A 20,568-nucleotide genomic window follows, 5' to 3' on the forward strand; every position below is an offset into this window, starting at 1 on the left:
AAGCAAATGCTCATTGATAATGGAGTTAAATACCAAATGATGTCCCCATCAATGCTGAAAATAATTCGAATTCTACTAACAAAACAGATACTTCAAACTTTTTAGATCTGACCTACCCAAGATTTTCAGCCTCTCAGAGCCTGCAAGCTTGAACATGAATACATAGTCAATTTCACTGAGGCTTCAACACCAGCATCACATGCAATATATGGAGCTGTGATCCCTGTATTCTTTACCTGTGTAGTGCGCTACTTCCACTGTGTGAACACAGGGCATTGCCCGTGGAACACTGCTTTGGTTATGCTGCTGTCCCCAGTAGCGATCACTCTCTAGTCCTGATTAAACATGATTGGCGTTCTTCCCCTAGTCCAGAAAGTGACTAGAGATTCTCTGGCACATGTTTTAAAAAAGCTATTTGGACCTTGATTCTGGAGTTAATTCTGAATAACCCGGGCCGGTGGCCCGCATTGGCCCCGTATGGGAGGCCCGTCAGTCTTTTTATCAAAGGGTGTGTGTATTGCCACCGAGTTGGGGTCCTCAAATCCTTAAGAAGATCTCTGGATACTCTGGCGTTGGAGCTGCGGGCATTGGAGGTATCTTAGGCTAACCCTAACCAACCTCCGGTGCCTGCTGCTGCTGAGGGGGAATTAAAATATGCCTCAAAAAAACATGGAGAAGGTGATCATCCTGGTACGCCACTTTCCTAGACCCTCAAAGGGAAATACCAAGCTGATGGAATGGAGGAACTTGTCATCGGGGGAATATTGTGAACCATCCAGAGAATATTGAGCAGGCATTTTCCAAGTTTTATGCAACGCCATATACTAGCTGGGATGAAGTCTCTCCCAATCAACCTGAGGCATACTTGGATGGGGTGGAGTTAGCATGGGTAGTTTATCATCTTAGAGAGCCCCAAGTAGCCTTATTATTAAGATTGCATCCTCCGAACTCACGCGTGGTAAGGTTCTGAGGTCTGGGGGCTACAAGGAATACTCTGACCTATTACCCCCTCTGTGATCAGACATTTCCTAGGAAGCCGCTCAAATGGGAACCCCTCTGGCTTCACCCAGGGAAGCCTCCCTAACATTAGTCCCAAATACAGGCAAAGATACGACTCAATGTTCGTCATCTCGACCTCCCTCGTTGTTGAATGTTGACAACAAAATACTGCAAAAATCATTGCAATAAGATTTCGAGCCCTCATGAGCACACTTGTTCTTCCAGATCAGTCTTGGTTTATAGCCGGCCAGTCCACACATCATGATGTGCGTTGTTTCTTCGCCTTATTGATAGCTCTTGAACCATTTCTTAACCTAAAAAAACTATTATAAACACTGCCAAGAGCTAAAATGTATATAAATGGGGACTTATCCAATTGGATAGAACTGGGACCGGGCTCAAGATGCGGCTGTCCTTATAAATTGCTTTATATTTTCATCAATGTGCCAATCACAGTCCATAGATCTTAGTTTACATGGCTCTTGTTGCTACTTTTGAAATGAGTATGGGCGTGGGTGGGGGTATCTATGGTGATGTGGGAGATGTAGACTTTTCCCATGGGTAAAGGTGGGTTGGGGATCCCGAACCTGGAAATATACTGCCACATTGCACGAGTCAGTCAAATCACACCTTGATTGTGGCAAAGGTTTGGTATGCACAACAGCTGGCAATAAGGACAGCAGTGATATCTTCAGTCACTCTAGCAATAAGGATGGTGGTGATATCTTCAATCACTCTAGCAATAGGGAGGGCAGTGATATCTTCAGTCACTTTAGCAATATGGAGGGCAGTGATATCTTCAGTCACTCTAGCAATAAGGAGGGCAGTGATATCTTCAGTCACTCTAGCAATAGGGAGTGTAGTGATATCTTCAGTCACTCTAGCAATAGGGAGGGCAGTGATATCTTCAGTCACTTTAGCAATAGGGAGGACAGTGATATCTTCAGTCACTCTCTCAATAGCGAGGGCAGTGATATCTTCAGTCACCCTGGCAATAAGGAGGGCAGTGATATCTTCAATCACTCTAGCAATAGGGAGGGTAGTGATATCCTCAGTCACTTTAGCAATGGGGAGGGCAGTGATATCTTCAGTCACTCTAGCAATAGGGAGGGCAGTGATATCTTCAATCACTTTAGCAATAGGGAGGGCAGTGATATCTTCAGTCGCTCTAGCAATAGCGAGGGCAGTGATATCTTCAGTCACTCCAGCAATAGGGAGGCAGTGATATCTTCAGTCGCACTAGCAATAGGGAGGGCGGTGATATCTTCAGTCACTTTAGCAATAGGGAGGGCAGTGATATCTTCAGTCACTCCAGCAATAGGGAGGGCAGTGATATCTTCAGTCACTCTCTCAATAGCGAGGGCAGTGATATCTTCAGTCACTCTCTCAATAGCGAGGGCAGTGATATCTTCAGTCACTCTGGCAATAAGGAGGGCAGTGATATCTTCAATCACTCTAGCAATAGGGAGGGTAGTGATATCTTCAGTCACTTTAGCAATGGAGAGGGCAGTGATATCTTCAGTCACTCTAGCAATAGGGAGAGCAGTGATATCTTCAATCACTTTAGCAATAGGAGGGCAGTGATATCTTCAGTCGCTCTAGCAATAGCGAGGGCAGTGATATATTCAGTCACTCCAGCAATAGGGAGGGCAGTGATATCTTCAGTCGCTCTAGCAATAGGGAGGGCAGTGATATCTTCAGTAACTTTAGCAATGGGGAGGGCAGTGAAATCTTCACTCACTCTCGCAATAACGAGGGCAGTGATATCTTCAGTCACTCTGGCAATAGGGAGGGCAGTGATATCTTCAGTCACTCTAGCAATAGGGACGACAGTGATATCTTCAGTCACTCTAGCAATAGGGACGACAGTGATATCTTCAGTCACTCGAGCAATAGGGACGACAGTGATATCTTCAGTCACTCTAGCAATAGGGAGGACAGTGATATCTTCAGTCGCTCTAGCAATAGCGAGGTCAGTGATATCTTCAGTCACTCTAGCAATAGGGACGACAGTGATTTCTTCAGTCACTCTAGCAATAGGGAGGACAGTGATATCTTCAGTCGCTCTAGCAATAGCGAGGTCAGTGATATCTTCAGTCACTCTAGCAATAGGGACGACAGTGATTTCTTCAGTCACTCTGGCAATAGGGAGGGCAGTGATATCTTCAGTCACTCTAGCAATAGGGACGACAGTGATATCTTCAGTCACTCTAGCGATAGGTAAGGCAGAGATATCTTCAGTCACTCCAACTCGGTTCCATGTGTTTATAACGACAACCAAAATAACAACATACATGTTCAGTGACATTTTAATAATGAAAAACAATGTGTTCTATTTTTTTCATTTGGGCCCCCCAAAAGCCCTGTTTTACAGCTTTTTTATTACCCTCCCCTTGTGTACCCCGGACATTTTAATCCCTTACCCACCCCGATATATACTTTTACTAAAAAATTTGACTTTTTTGTTGTTACTCATGTGTCTTTGAATATGTTAGTCTTTATTTATTTTTCGTTATTAACACTGTATACCCTCTAACTCGGGCTCTCCTAGGCTTCCCCCATCCACCACGGTCCTCTTTCAATATGGACAGGCAGCCGTCACCCCCCGAAGCAGGCTACTGCAAAATATGGGCTGCGACCCTTTCATATCGCTTAGCATATTTATTAATAGAATCTGGCACATGGAGGCATCGTTTGGAAGAGGTGTAAAGCGACAAGTGGCCAAACCTGGATACATTAAACCTCAAGATCTATGTAGATGGGAAGGTTCCTCACACTGGCTGAGTTCCTCACACTGGCTGAGTTTCTCACACGGGCGAGTTCCTCACACTGGCCGAGTTCCTCACACTGGCTGAGTTCGTCACACTGGCTGAGTTCATCACACTGGCTGAGTTCCTCACACGGGCGAGTTCCTCACACTGGCTGAGTTTCTCACACTGGCTGAGTTCCTCACACTGGCCGAGTTCCTCACACGGGCGAGTTCCTCACACTGGCTGAGTTCCTCACACTGGCCGAGTTCCTCACACTGGCTGATTTCCTCACACTTGCTGAGTTCATCACACTGGCTGAGTTCCTCACACTGGCTGATTTCATCACACTGGCTGATTTCATCACACTGGCGGAGTTCCTCGCACTGGCTGAGTTCATCGCACTGGCTGAGTTCCTCACACTGGCGGAGTTCCTCACACTGGCTGAGTTCCTCGCACTGGCTGAGTTCCTCACACTGGCGAGTTCCTCACACTGGCCGAGTACCTCACACTGGCTGAGTTCCTCACAATGTCTGAGTTCATCGCACTGGCTGAGTTCCTCACACTGGCTGAGTTCATCACACTGGCTGAGTTCCTCACACTGGCGAGTTCCTCACACTGGCTGAGTTCCTCACACTGGCTGAGTTCCTCACACTGGCTGAGTTTGCAGAGGCAGGGGGTACAACGATGAAGTATTCCTTCTTTTATCAGAGAACCCGAGGTGAGGTGTCCCGGCTTCCTCTCTCCTGCCCTAGCGCCCCCAAAGAAAAACTTGTATTGACTTCCCTTATAGCTGTCCCTTCACAAAGACACTCTATTCCTATATTATGCAAAATGGTTGCTTCTGAATGGGTTATTGTTCCTAGTACAAGGGAAAGATGAGAGAGATGTCTGAGTGGCCTACTTTCAGATAAGATCTGCAATATTGCCTGCAAGCACCCCGAGAGGATCCCTGTAGACTATAAGCATAGAATGATAGACTTTCCTTCTTGCACTGCGCATGTCACTCCCCACTTCCGCTTCCTGAGATGGACGCAGCAAGAGGGCCAGACTGTGCACACCCCACCTGGTAAAGTAGAGTCTTGCTGGGAAGCGGTAACTGACAAGATCCACCATGTATTTGAATCCTTGGTCCCGTGCCTGGTCCCGTGCGACCCGAACATGTGCTTATTGGGCGATGTCCAGTCCAGTTAGAAAAAAGGGTATCCGGTAATATTACCCCCACACAAAGGGTCGCTATCCATATAGTCGCCGGGAAAAGGCCATGGCGACATTACGTGTGGTGACCATTGATAAGGGAAGCGGGGCTGTCCCCTGTTCCACTTGGTGGGAAGAAAAAAAGGGGGTAAGTACTTTTAAAAAGGGGGTTGCCCGCCGCTGGTTCACAGTTATGTCCTTGCTGCCAACCACTGCCTTTTTGCAGTGACTTTTGTGCCACCCGACCTTTTTGCAGGGATATTATCACATGGAACTGAAAACAGAGCTTGAATATGTACTGCCACCGCGCTGCTCCGCGCGAAGCTGCAGAAGGCCTGTAAATGGCTGAGTGTCCGAGCTCCACAAGTTAAGACCAGGAAGAGTCTTAGGGGGGGGGCAGAGGGGGTGATACCACCAAGCTCCAGGCCCAGGGATTCCTGGGCTATCGTTACAGGCTCTCTGTGTAGAACACAACTCAAGGATGGGCCTCCAACCCTGGGGGCATTGTCCCATGAGCGCTCGGGAATACGCACTGGCTCTACTGCCACTCTAATGAACTGTACAGCCCGGCTATGATTTACCCACGATGCTTATAACTGTCCATCGAGGCAGCCTAGCCCATGATACGTGATAATAATGCTAGATACATACGGGCTACATGTATCTCATTCGTTGCTTATCACACAAGTGCAGCAGATATGCTGCTCAGCTTGCTCTGACAATATGTAGTGTCTGTTTCTTCTCTTTCATGGAAAACGACAAATAAAGGTTTAAATAACATCTCATAGGAACCTGTTTAACTGCACCTGCAGATAAGGAATTGCTTCACGTGGAATCATATCCATCCTGACAGTTTTAGGCTGCTGGCGCGAGCTCCTGCCACTCCTCTATTAACTGCCATTTCCTCTCTTCAGTTACAGGGTTTCCTTACCCAGCAGCAGGGACTACAGTCGCATACCGAGGGGCCCACTTACGAGGGCGGGGCCGTGCTGTGTACAACACCTTCCGTGCAGCGCCGCCGCCTCCGCCCATCCCGACCTATGGAACGTGAGTATTGAGCAAGGATCAGGCATGGCTCTCAACCATTTGTGCTGCAAAGGCGGGTGAAATCACCCGATTTTGTTTTTGGCGGGTGAAACGCCCATTGGAATGAATGGGCGTGCAGGACGCTTGGCGGGTGATACAGCCCTTTACAAGGCGGGTGACACCCGCCAAAAGCGTGTGAGTTGAGAGCTATGGATCACGTGGGGGACGTGTAGGGGGGTCGCAGAGGGACTCTCAGTCAACGCTTTATGGGCTCGGACCCAGTGTGCCCACGGACCCTCCCGCCCAGGGCCTTGCAGCCCGCACTGGCCCACCACGCGGTGCAAAGGGCGGTCCCAAATTCCTTACAGCAACTCACTCCCATCCAATCTCAGGTGGAAAGTGAGTTTGGGGGTTGCCCTGCTCCCACTTTAAGACACCACTTGTCCTTTGACCATTCCCTTCCTGAATTAACTTTTATTTCTAGATGCTCTACTAGTGTCTGTTCTTTGAATTATTTGATGTGCAACATTCTATGCTATGCTATATGATATATGTCATTTATAACGCGCCTATACACCAGCGTTTCTAGGCGCGACAAGACAAGGGAGGGAAGACAGATAGAGGACATGACAAACAAGCTTACTAGGCCTTGTGTCATTCAGATCGTGCAGTGTCAGTGTTTGTGTTCGAGTGTGTGTGTGTGTGGCTATCTACAGCAGCGTGTCCGTGGGTGCCTTTGCCAGGGTGAGACTGTGCCAGCATGGCTGTGCCAGCGTATGTCCATGAGGGCTCTCGTCAAGGACCAGCAGGTGTGTGTGCTATGCTGTGTTTCTGTAGGTGCCTGCATACAGATGTGTGTCACGTCAGACTTTACGGGGATGCCCGTGGCTGTGTGTGGTCGGGGGGCCAGTGGGCGAATGGAAGAATGAAAATGGCTGAGAGGAACACTATGCACGGCTAAAGGTAGGATGTTCATTAGTTTCTGCCTACAGGTGGCGCTAAACTGAAACTATTGCATTAAAGTTCGGGAGAAATCGTATATGCGGAGGCACAAAGCTTGTAGTTGGTGTTTGCTTATTTACTGACACTTTCAATGCCCATGGCCATGCTAAGCCCTATGGCCGTTCCCACCCACTTACTCTCCCGCCCTGCCCAAAAAACATCCTGCTGAGAACTCTTTCAGCTAGCTTTATCAAGATGTAACATCATATGTTTTGCTCGAAGTGCCTCCCAGTACTTTTCCAAAGCAGTCTTAGAGTGAATTACTTAGTCGGAGCTGTAGATTTGCTACTGGTGTAATAAAAATACATTAGCCAGGTCTGCCTACAGCCCCTCTATTTACAAGTCCTGTTAAAAACAAGTATTGGCAAAGCCAACAGTTTTGACTTGTGCATAATTATTAGGCATTAGCCAGACACTGGTATTATTTGTCCAGGTCCTTGCACTAGTTTGCTGCTGCTACCATTAATGGCCAGTTAATACCACTATGGCAGTGCCTGGCAAATGCCTTTTCCATGCCCACACAGAAGCCCAAACTGTTGTCATAGCCAGTGCTTGTCTAGTGTTGTGGGTGTGATGAAAGGGGAGAGTGGGGATGAAACCAGAGCTAAGCCTCCCACCCTAACCTGTTGACTCTGATTGTGGAGTCATCGACCAGAGTTTCTGTCTCCTCTCCTGCCCAGAAGTTGAGGTGGGGTTTCTTAAAATGAAAGAGATATGTCAGAATATCTCACGCCACGGAAATTAGCCAGAAGTGCATGAGACCCCTGGTGGGTGCTTCCCAGAGAGTGATGCTTCCACGAGAGGCAGCCAAGATGGCAGAAGTCACACTATACAAGACCACTGTACATTGCATTACATCGTATCGCCAAAGAGAAACCCACCTGGAGCTTAGGCTGTAATGCTTCCAGTGGGGTTTCACTGTACACCTGGATTTTGATTTTCCAAACCTTGCTTGCTGATGTTGACTTAAAGCTGTCAGTGACTTGCACGGCAGATTTGCTGTTTTTAAGTGACCATGTGTTGTGCTATGATGAGGGCCTTTCTCCTTATCGCACCTAGAAACACTTGTGTGACTGGCGCGCTATAAATGACATATCATATCATATCATATCATTATAAGCACGTTAGCCCTCTTTGTGTATCCTTGGATCCAGACACATTTATAGTATTTTCATTTATAACGTGCTTAATACCAGAGGTTTCTAAGCGCATACCGTGTCGTCTTGCTTCCAAGGTGAGCACTTTGCCCTTAAACTATCCTCCCGAGACATGAATGCAGAGGAATACCAGCCTGATACGAAGCCATAACAAAATATGAAACGTGTAGTGTCCAATCTATGGACACTCCCGTCCATTGCACACCTTAGTGCTGATATATCGGCTTTGAAACACATTGTGTATAGGCGCTATATAAATAAACAATCAATCAATCAATCAAATATTTGTTTTAAATTATCAAAATTCAAGATATATACAAGACAATGGGCCTCATTACGAGTTTGGAGGTAGCCATGCCTCCAAACTTGGGTCCGGGTTCCTTGAATGAGGAATTACCGGGCCATTCCAACCTTGGAGGACCCGCTAATTCTTCATTCAAAATACCCATCCCCATTCGAGCCCCCATAGGGCTCAATGGGAATAGGGAGGGAGCTAACAACGGGCCTGTTAATAACGGGACCGTTGTTAGCTCCCTTTTCCCCTCGCGGGACCCAGTAAGGATGCCTGGTTTTACCAGGCGCCCTTACCGGGTCCCGCTAGGGGACCTCGTAATAGGGCGGAATGGGTTTAACGGAACCGGCACCATTACCGGCACTGTTAAACCCATTCCGCCAGGGTTGTAATGAGGCAGAATGTCTCATTAACAAAATTCCACGGCGTCTTACAATTTTCTTTATTCGCCATTCTTTGAATGTTCAAGTAACAGCCAGTAGTATTCAACACATTTAGGGGATCTATTCCCCTTCTTCAGGAGCAAAAATCTGCAGACGACAACATAGGCAAACCCAATCTCTTATATATACAACTTTTTCACATGAATAAATGATTACATATCACCCTAGTGATAGTCGTACATCTCATTGTAAATCCACGAGGTTTACAGACTAAGTCCTGTGGTGTAGCGTGAGCTTCCCTCAGGGGATTTGTTGGTGTATGTGATAAACCAAGTATCCATGAAGCAAGCAAAAACAAGCTCGCAGTCATCCCGATTGTGTCCCCAGTGTATTTGGAGCCTTCTCTTGTTTATCACCCAAATCAGTGTGCTGGACAGGTAGAACCATTAAGCCTACCTGGCAGAGTCAACTGTTTTTCAGCCAATAATCGTATTCGATGGGAACAAATTATAGGATAAGAGGATTTTATTAAACAAATGGTCAGCCAAAGCAATAACTCCTGATTAATATTCAAACGTGCAAAGTTAGTATGGTGTCAAAACTCACCTGAGCCTTCAAATAAATTCCCATTGGCTCAGACCATAGATTCTCTGGATGCTCTATTCCGGAGTCCTCAATATTCCCAACATTCGGATCAGTTACCCGAAATGTAGCTTCTACAACAGTAAAAGTTTAGTACCGTTTTCGTGTAATTTTGAAATCACGGCCGCTAGTCTTGCGTCGTAAAGTTCCCACAATTTATAGAAGTCAAATCGTACTGATTCCATATAGATAGATACATTCTCTCTCCCGCTCACCTTGGATAATAGAATCAGTAATGAACATTGTCGCCGCTGCTATCGTGTCTCCGTAATGCCCAGGTTCCACTGCTATTTACAACAAAACTACTTCCTGGAACGGTCACATGAGCTTATACGCATCACGTGAATCCGTGATTTAGTCGTGTTCTCCATCCCATGCTAATATAGCGGCCATTGTGACATTGAGTGATTCAATGATAGCTATAAATTAAACCTAAGCGCATTCTACATCATCTTTATAGTACAGTCACACGTATGCGTCTACCGCTAAATATCATAGTGAAGAAGGTATAAAGTTGTATTCAACAAAACTCCTACATGGGATTCTGGTGCAAAACCAGATTTTCAAATATTTAAAAAAAGGGTTATCCGGAATCTAGTGCATTCGACTAATGAACTGTAAACCATATTCCTTGTATAGAGTGCTAATGAACTAGCCACTCACCAACGGGATTGAACTTCAGCCCATATCGTGTAAAGGTCATGATCACAATGTTCCCCATTAATGTATTATGTAATCCATGACATAGCATCACAAGCTAACTAAATCATGTTGCATAAATAATAAATAATGTATAGTAAACAAAGACAGATCCCAGAATGGAACTCTGAAGTGCCCAGTTCTTTACAAACAGTTGTGTTCTCGAGCAATTTCTCAATTAAATGCATAAGCAGTCCACATTGTCATTAGTGAAATAGAGTCCAATCACCATAAGGATGCATTCATAATCCTTACTGGGAGGAAACCCTCTCATAATGGCATATTAACCTTACAGAATGTCATTGCCACATTCTACTCTCATACATGTATCAATCTGTATAAATTAAATATAATATGGTACAGGTACTATCCATTCACAATCTACAATATCAGAACTAGTCAATGTGATCTATATTCAACTACACACTAGATGAAACAGTTCAGACCTTTGGATATACCGTATCCAACAGACGAATCCAAAACATTTCTCTCTGAGACAGACGAGTATTGAAATCACCACCCCTAAGGGGGCGTTTAATCACCTCCAATATTGTAAATTGCATCTGTACAATTGAGTATCCTTGATCTTTGAAGTGCTGTTGAAACGTACATTAGACATGTTTAGTCCACCTCTCACAAGCTGTCCTTACTGTTTGCCCTACATATAGAAGCCCACAAAGACACTTGATGCTATAAATAACACCAGATGTTGTGCAGGTGGCATAGTCATGTAGGGGAATCTTCTTTCCTGTATGAGGATGTGAGATACTCTTCCCTTGTATCACATTATTACAATGGCTCCATGTAAGGCAGGAAAATGTGCCTTTCTTTTGATTTCTCAAAATAGATTGTCTGTCTATTTGGGGTCTGTGGGGTCTCTCTGCCAGTACCAATTTATCTTTTAGATTTGTCCCTCATTTATAAGCCATCATAGGAGGTGTAGAAAACAGTGTAAGAAGTAAGGGATCATGTTGCAAGATGCACCAATTCATTTTAAGTATGTTGCTAATTTGAAAGCTCTGTCTTGAAAATGTAGAGATATATAACAATGGTGTCTCTGTATTTCTATGTCTAGGTGTAATTACGACTCCTTAGGTACTTGTGCCATTCGTGATATTGCCTCACCCAATATCTCTGCAGGATAACCTCTTCTACTAAATCTTTTGATAAGGTCTATACATTCTTTGTTGAAGACTTCTGGGTCTGAGATAATTCTTTTGAGTCTCAACATCTGGCTATAAGGAAAGCTCGTGGTCATGGCTCTTGGATGAAAGCTTGCATAGTGTAGTAGGTTGTTAACATCAGTTGGTGGGTGGCTTATTGTTGTGATCACTCTCTCCTCTACAATTGAAAGCTGGACATCCAAAAAATGTATGTCTGGTGTCCCTATTTCTAAAGTGAACTTAATATGGGAATGCACTTGGTTCAGTTATTCAAAGAAGGCTATCAACTCTTGTTTAGATCCACACCAAATGCCAAACATGCTATCAATATACCTTTTCCAAGAAGTCAATATCTTAATGGACCACTCTGGATAATCTAGTACAAAAGTCTTTTCAAAGACATACATAAAAATGTTAGCATATGCTGGGGCCATTGCTGACCCCATTGATGTTCCCAATGCTTGCGCATAGAATTTACCCCGATATTGAAAGTAGTTGTTGAACAAGATAATATTAGTTAATTCAATAATTGTTTACTGCCTCTCACTTTTTTCAGAATTCAACAGCTCTTTACCCTCGACTCCCTCATTGTGGGGAATGATGTGTATACACTTCCCACATCATGTGAGAAGAGCAAACATTCTGGTGTCAATGTCTCAATCTCATTTATGCACTTCAAAAATATGTAGTGTTCCTCAAGTATGTCGGGATACCTTGGACAAGTGGTTTTAAGATTCTATCCACATAAATGGCCAAGGGATCAAAAATACTCTCGACCCCTGTCTCAATGGGTATAACTGGTGGTCTTGTCTGGTGTTTATGGGCCTTTTGGAGCCCATAAAAAAACGGAGTAATGGGGAATTGATTAATAAAAAAACTGCTGGTTCTGTCATTGATCCAGTCCTTCTCAAATGCCTTATCCACTATAGTTTGTATCAAGATTTTAATTTCATTAATGGGATAATGGTAGATGTGGGAACAAAAGAAAGTCCTCGGTGAGGACTTCTAATTTTCCATCAGTCAAAGGTTTGCTAAATATATTAATCACAATATTTTCTTTCACTGTTATTTGTTTCTTTGATGTGTTGGTCTTTTTGCCTCACCCATTTCTTCTTTTTTTCTAAAAAAGGAACTGTTTCTTTTTGGGTGAGTACAGTACTGGTCCCTGGGATTATAGGCCGATGTGTCACTACACAGAATGTCGGATTACTTATTAGTATTCCTGATCTCTATCGACCGGGGTTGGGTCCCCTACACTAATATAATTGCTGTTATCTGAGCTTGACTGACCAGAATGTGGATTGGGGAATGTGTTATGGTTTCTCTGTGTGTAGTACTCCTTCCAGGAATACTCAATATCATTCATATAGTCGAATGTATCCCATTTGAATTTTCTCAACTTTCTTTGTTCTAAATCACGCTTGTTGGAAGCAAGTTTCTTATTAATATCCTCCAAAGTTGAGGTCAGTTCTAAATCAGTTTTGAACAAGCTCAAATGTGTTTTTAATTCAGTCATTTCTTTCTCAATTATATTCAAAGATTTTGAAAGTTCCTCAATAGTGAGGAAAATAAAATCCAAGGAGCCCTTATTAAGAATCTGATCCCACTTTTAAACAAACCCATTGCTATCTTTACACAAGGTGGGTCGTAAATATACCCTCAAACCCTTTGGTATTTTCTGAGATCTCTGGTACTCAACCAAAGAAGTTGCATGTCATTTCTGGGATATTTCCCATCTAATACACTGGGGACACAATCGGGATGACTGTGAGCTTGTTTTTGCTTGCTTCATGGATACTTGGTTTATCACATACACCAACAAATCCCCTGAGGGAAGCTCACGCTACACCACAGGACTTAGTCTGTAAACCTCTTGGCATGTTGACCACGTGGATTTACAATGAGATGTACGACTATCACTAGGGTGATATGTAATCATTTATTCATGTGAAAAAGTTGTACATAAAAAAGAAGGGGTCTGTCTGTGTTTTTGGCTGTAGATTCTTGCTCCTAAAGAAAGTGAATATATCCCGAAAATGCGTTGAGTACTACTGGCTGTTACATGAACATTTAAAGAATGATGATTAAAGAAAATTGAAAGACTCCAATGGAATTATGTTAATGAGACACTGTCTTGTACTTATCTTGAATTTTTCCAATTTAAAACAAATATTTGGCTGAGGTATCAGCTCTAAGGTCTGCAGGGGATAGGAGTGTCCATAGATTGGACACTACACGTTTCATTTTCATAAGGTTTTCACAGATTAGTACATCGTTTCACCATGGCACAACTTCTAACACTCAGTTACTTGAAGGTAGTGCCTAATAGAATCCTCAAACATTAAACATAAACATGGGACTTCTTACTGCGGATATAATGTTCAAGCCCATTAGGTCAAGGCCCCTGTGGAAGGGACATAGGAAAGCGAAACACGAAAACAAGAAAATCTCTACATGTAAATGATTCCTGTGTTTACTTACCCGTCAAAGGAATAACAGCACACTTAGCTTGGCCACTCAATACATGAAGCATGAGGCCATCACTGACCCCACAGAAAAAAAAAAGAGTCACGCCATGTTAACAAATGGTGAGCAACCGTTACCATCCATGGACACCTTCCCTTGACACCCATCGGGCACCTGTGGGGTGTGAGCCTGAGCCCCATCTCACAACCTTGAGAGATGAATTTAAGACGATTTGACACTTTAGTATCATTCTCTCCTAAAATCTTTGAAGGACTCCTGTGAACTTCCGCTACAGTGCGGGTCACCTACCAGCGGCCACACACTGCGTCATTGCAGCGAGACCTGGCCAAAGATTGTCTCCAGAAAAAAACATCAGTGCCCTTCTCCGATAAATGAACCCCATCAGAGTGAAAAAAGGTTTTTGCAGACAATGACAACACCCCATGCCAGATGTTCAGCAAACGAGCGTCACAAGGCACGTTTGACAACTTAATGTTCAATTTGTGAACTGCTCCATTCGGAGCCTGTGCAGAGACGCCTACTCCCCAGGCAGTGTGTGGTATCATCTCAGACCAAAATTAATAGTGACCGGTAAACAAAGCACATCCATGCAAATTTGCTCAGCAAAAACTACTGTACACCCCGCCTCCCTAAGTGCACCGTGTCATTTCCCCCCAAATGAAGTACAAAGCAATCCGGCTCAAGGCACTCTTTATGACTGAAAGTCTGCAGAACGACTTGCCGCAGATGGCACAACTTCATGCCCCAGCCTCCGAGCCAGAAACAGGCGATCTCCTGGATGGACGGCCACGGCTGCCGGCTCATCTGTTTGAAACGTTGGGCTGCTCAGACCATAAAAGAATGCCCACGTAACCACAATGCCATCTCCGAGATTGAAGAGAGCGTGATAGAATGCCACTGATGCTGGTCGATCTGTCTCTGAAAGTGAGGTCTGATAATCAGAACCACCCTCCCCTTTCACAATGCTCCCTGCTGATTCTGCTGTACTCTGCTGGGTGTGTCCACTGATACACCTTAGCAGCTGCCTTGTAGTTTAGCCACTTGGCAGTGCAAATGGACACTTGCATTGCTGCCAACAGACTGATGAGGCCCAAATCTCCAGCAACTAGAATCTGCCCTTAACTGTGTGCAATCATGATTGTAAATTAAATTATATAATTATGTGCTCCCATTACCTGGTGGCAGCTCATTAATAACTAAGTATAGGCCTTGTCTAGTTGTGGTGTCTGGAAATCCACAATTCTACTGGCAAAAAGCTTTTAGTGTTATTTTATTGTCAACTTGGTTTAAAGTGAACTTCCTGTCAACGCCTTATGTGCATTCACTGGGACCGAGTTTCACCCAAAACATATAATTTTGGGCTTTGCCAGAGCAGAAGCCTTTCTTTCTCTTCCCTGGGCATGACTTGTCACATCCCAGGACAGGACCTGCCACCAAGTCACAGGGAGAGATCCAGTGCTTCAAAGGACACGCTCTGCCAGGCCAAAAGAAATCGCGCCAGGGTGGTAATGAACAGAGTCTCATTGGTGTAGGCAGTCAGGGGAAGGGGGCACAGTAGAATAGCTCAGGAGTAGACTTTACAATAAGAGAAGGGATCCACCAGCTTTGGAATTCCTAGGACTCCCAAACTTCCTGTGCTCCTCCCCCACTTCCTACAGGCAAAGCACTCTGGGTATGGCATCACAAGACAGAAGCATCTGAAACAGCAGCCGGGATTGGATGCCTTAGAGAAGACTGGGAGGGAAACAATCCACTGCAGAGGAGTGCCTGTTTAATGGGCGGAGGCCGCCCCCTTGAGTGATTCGTCGTTGGGCGGCTGAAGAAGAAGGTTTTACCTGGACTGGAGCCTGAGCTGGGGAGACCGGCTCTGTCTGCCCCATGGTCCCTTTCCATAGAAGTGAAAAGTCAGGGTCCCAAGAAAAGGGCAAACCTTCTCCCTCAACCATCCCAGAGGAGCACGTGGGGTGATTGCTGGCTGGCAAAGTTTATTTTCCATAAGCTGTTAACCATTCCCTGCTAATTATTAAGTGTGCTCATAAGGGCATATGTATTAGCTAGTTTAATAATAAAGATATTAATGCTACAATATCTTTCTCCTGGGAAATAGTCTCTCTACTGCATCAATGTTGTCCGAGTTATACTCATAGCCCCCCTGACCCCACAAGTGAGGGCAACAGGTGCAATAGAATTGACTTTCCACATGACGTGGACTTAAACGGACCGATCCTAGCCGCTGCTGGGCAGTGCCCTAGAGTTCTCGCACTAACTCTGGTGGGCACGAGGAGTGGTGGGTGGCGCAGAGGGGGCCCCGCAGGCTTTGAGTACACAGGGCACCTCCGGCGCCAAACCCATGCGTTTCTATATTACCACAAGTGTGCCCAAGCTTGCAGACCCAGGCCAGCAATTTCCATAACAGAGAAATCGAAGGCAAGCCTGGCTCTTCAACACACTCACAAGCAGGTCAACATTTCCCCTGCCACGCTCATTTCATGCTCTCTGCTTGCAGCTGCTTCGCAGCTCAACAGTTTATTCATATCAATTATTCATATCAATGACACGTTTCTGCAATTGCTGTACGAATGAGCACGCTACTGGTGCTTCGTGTTATTTACTTTTCTAGACTGGATTGCACTGCCATCTAGTGGCCATCCTGTAATATTGCAGGACAGTGATACCAAGCTCGTTTTTTAACAATGAGGTGATGAACAGCGTCTTGGTGTTGCTGGACCTTACGCCACCTCGCAGGTTGCTGCTGTTTAGCACCTATTTTTCAGATGCAAAGATGCCGCTCGGCAGCGCAATGCGCTTGCACGGGTGGCTCTGTGGTTGGTGCGCCACAAAGGGACAGTTGGAAAGCTGTAAAGTGAGGACATGGACTGGTAACAAAAATGTTAAATGTTAATGGTATTTGCAGATTATATCCTAATACGACACTTTTGGATTTCAAGAGAATCCGTTGCACTGTGGAAAAGTGTTATTTCTTAGAGGAACAACGCTTTTCTATTTTTGCATGCGCCCAGTGCCTTAAGTGGGACAAAAGTTTTAGCCGGGGTTCATCAAAGCAGCGTGGCCTAACGACAAGGGTCGCAAGCGTGCGCGTAAGGCCACGCCCCCTTGACGAGCCCGGCAGAGATGAACACCCTCTCCTGATCTCTCCATTTATTTTCTAAAGGCTTGCCTGGCAGGGGACAGCGCCTCGCTTTTCAGTCTTAAAGGTGGCGCTGCATCTCGCCAGCTGGGGAGGGGCAGCGTCCCCATTAAGGCTAAGAAGGTGAGGCCCCTGGAAGCAGAGGACTTTTTTTCAAAATCCAGAAGCTCCTGCTCATTTGCGGGAGCTTTAGTATTTTGAGAAAAAAAAGTCCTCTGCTTCCAGCGGCCTCACGTTTCTCTCCATAATGGTGGGGCCGGGCCACAGCATCTCTTGCTTGAAGGGATGCCTCGCAGGTTCGGGCGCCACCATTACGGATGAAAGGCATTTTTTTCTTAAGTCTGAAACTCTCGCACATGAGTGAGAGCTTCAGACCTTAGAAAAAAAGCCTTGTCATCTAGCGGCCGGGGCTGTCAGGGGAGATTAGTGAGCCCGGATGGGCAACGCCTCAGAACGAGATTTCTGAGCCTGCCGGGGCTCGGCTCCGGGTGGCCCCGGCCCACTTAAAGCCCTGCATGCGCCCGAGTCCAAAATGTTGTCAATGAGATGACGGGTCATGGGGTTAGAAGGGGTGTCGGACCAGGTGTTCAGATCACCTAGAAGGGTAAGCGTTGGATGAGGGATCATGATGGCCTCTACAGAATCACTCAGAGAGTCTGAGAACGTTCTACTGATCCCCAACCATTGATTATGCTTGCTAGGGCTCATGGGAAGTGTACTCCAAAACACCTAGAGAGCGAAAGATTGCAGACCGCTGTCCGATGCCGAGCCAGTCCCACAGCGCGGAACTAGGACACAGCCTTTGTGTGCACCTCCAGCTGCACTTTTCTTCTTTTAGGAATGTCCTGCCAATGGATGGGCTTGAGGGCAACACTTCTGTAAAAGCGGGAAAGTTTCAGTGATATTACAAGCATTGCGCTAATGACTAGTAGCACCCATTGGAAGTCACCTGCCACTTGGCAGCGTCTTGTGAAGGTGGCACCCTTCTGAATGGTGTTGCAGGAATATGGTCTTATGTCACACTTTACCACCACATTTGCACATGCTCAAAGCCTGCCTCTCTGGGCCCAATTCTGAGCTTGGGCTGAATGCCACGTAGTAATACAACATTCCCTCCTCCAAATTCTCCCACCTGCATTCTGAGGGTGCTGGGAAGAGTGCAGGGGCGATGTCGGGCAGCAGGCAAGAAAAAACATGTGAAATATGTGCAGATGAAGCGCTGCAGAGGTACCGTGCGAAGAGCACAGATGACCCGAACGCAAACGTCAGACACGTTTCTTTAGTTCAGGAAGTGAAGGTGGCTCAGCAGATCCGCTCAACGCTTTCTTTATTGTAGAAATGGGGCACTGACAAATTGAATTGAAAACATATTGTAGAGGAGGTCCCGAGTGAGGCCTGCACTCCAACCACCCATTTTGAAGTACCAGAAACGTTCACACCGAGATATGTGACGTACGATGGGCAAATAAACCAGCAGAGAGCCGCAGTAGGGCTCTGCCCCGTGCCTATCAGAAGAATAATACCTATTGAAGTACCAATAACCAGACAACCATAAACAGTAAGGTATCCATTGAGAAAACCCTACCAGCAAATGAAACAAAATGAAGATTGCTTAAACACTGTCCCGGAAGAAACTCAAAAGGCCTTAATTGAAGACGAATGGTGACACCACGAGGGCCCGGACAGACTCACAGATGAAAGAAACGACAACCAAAAGATGACACACAGAGACGAAACGCCATGAATAAGGATATTGTGAACTTAGAAGGAGAGACGATGTTGAAAAATAAAGAAACTTAAGCCATAAACAGGATGAAGATATTCAACCAGCTAACGCCTGTACATATGCTTGGAACCGCAAGAAACAAGAAAACAAGATAGAAGATAGACAGCAGCAAGCGCCACCTATACATATCTACCTCAACGAAGCACACTATACAAGTGCAAGTCCACTTTACACAAAAGCAGAATTAACTCAGGTTACTAGAGGTCAAACAGGAGAGGATTCGTATTCCAGTTAAAACAAGAAGAGATGGCTGAATAGAAACTCAGCAAGAGCAACTCGTGCCTGGGGAGCCAAGGTCAGACCAAGAGAAGGAGCGAACAGTAGCTTTGCGGAATCGAAACCTAAGAACAGAACAGCCTATCTCAGGAAGGCTGAGATAAGGAAGCCTAGGCAGGTGGCAAGCCGGACAAGAATTAAATGCGCAAATGGAAGGAAAACTAGGCAGATTCACGGTGTGAGCAGCACGTGACCATTCGAGCAAGAAGAGGCACGGTTCACACATACGCCTTGCTGCCGCCCAGACAAATATAATAACTTTTTCTGACAAGAAGATACAGTTTTGAGGCCGACCACAGCCAACTAATTGACACATAGCCACTAAAGTAATGATTGCTGGAAGGGAGGCCAGGTGAATCTTGGGGCATCCTACACCTGGCTGACCATTCTGCGTGCTGCTAAATAAAGTGGAGATTTATGCATGGGGTTGAAGCCAACCCAATCACAATGGACCAAATAATCTAGGGTCCTATAGATAGTAGAACCAATGAGACGTCATACTCTTAGTGACGTCTACAAGAGTAATGTTAGAAGGAAGGGCTTTGATGCCCACCTGATAGTGTTTATCCAATCCCCTCACTCCGTTACCATATACAGATATAGTGCCTATAGTAAAGTTACCTTTTCCCAACCAATAGAATTGCATGTTACCTTTTGAGTGTTACACGTCAATGATGTTGAGTTTTGGGTATATATGTTACTGTTTGTATGAAGTTCTTGAGAGTTGAAGCGAAACGGACTATCGCATCACTGTTGATTTCCATGTTTCCTTGTTTTTTGTACTTGTCATTAAATGGGCTCACCTTTCCCAAACCATTGAGTTGTCCTTATTGATTGGTGTTGGAGTAACGTACCTACACCCCATCCATCTCAAAGGTGCAGCTATCTCGTCTTAAAGTACTGCGGAGCAAACCCCGACTCTATGGACCGGCCGGGGGCCTCCCCAATACAATATTTTGCACAGTCTTTGCAGTTACACTGTCTGATTACTATGCGCATAGTCTGCCATCTTGTGTCCCTTTAGTGTAGTATCTTTTACAGTAGTCATCTGATACAAACGTTGTTTTTTAATGCAAAACCTAATAACTTGGAAGCAATCCTCCTGTTTTCTATCCTAACAGCACCTCATGGGTGCCGTACTTTAGCACCTATTTATTTTTTGGCCAATGCACTGTTGGGTGAGCAGAATAAGCATTCTTTCACTGCTCAGTGTTTGGTGTGGTCCCTAGGACCTCTGCCAAGCCATAAAGTGAAGACGTGGCTTAGAGAACAAAAGTGGTGGCTTATGTTGCAAGCCGCCACTTTTGCATTCCAAATGAATTTGGAGTCACCCATGCAAGAATGGAGTGTGTATGGGTGCAGTAGGGGTATATTATGAACCAAAGGCGGAGGGTTGTTGTTAAAGGGATAGTTATGTGGGAAGCTCCAGTTTACATTTGTGTTGTTAAAAGTAGCTTCATTCATATGGCAGAGGTCTTGCGCAATAGTGTGTGTTTTAAATGTGCTGTTGTATGCACACTCAAGATCAGTCTACAGAAAGGGCAAGGTGAGGAACCCAACATCC

General features: G+C 45.3%; 1 protein-coding gene across 9 annotated transcripts in view; it reads left to right on the forward strand.

Moving 5' to 3' along the window:
* Positions 1 to 20,568, forward strand: part of RBFOX3 (RNA binding fox-1 homolog 3) — a 3,087,537-nt gene that overhangs the window by 3,043,300 nt on the left and 23,669 nt on the right. For all 9 annotated transcript variants that reach the window (XM_069655212.1, XM_069655215.1, XM_069655213.1 and 6 more), the window contains one exon: positions 5,858 to 5,990. In XM_069655212.1, the coding sequence (XP_069511313.1) occupies positions 5,858 to 5,990 (133 nt within the window). The remainder of the gene's footprint in view (positions 1 to 5,857; positions 5,991 to 20,568) is intronic.

Source organism: Ambystoma mexicanum, chromosome 3q (assembly GCF_040938575.1).
Source record: "Ambystoma mexicanum isolate Mex_15411 chromosome 3q, UKY_AmexF1_1, whole genome shotgun sequence".
NCBI classification, from domain to species: Eukaryota; Metazoa; Chordata; class Amphibia; order Caudata; family Ambystomatidae; genus Ambystoma; species Ambystoma mexicanum.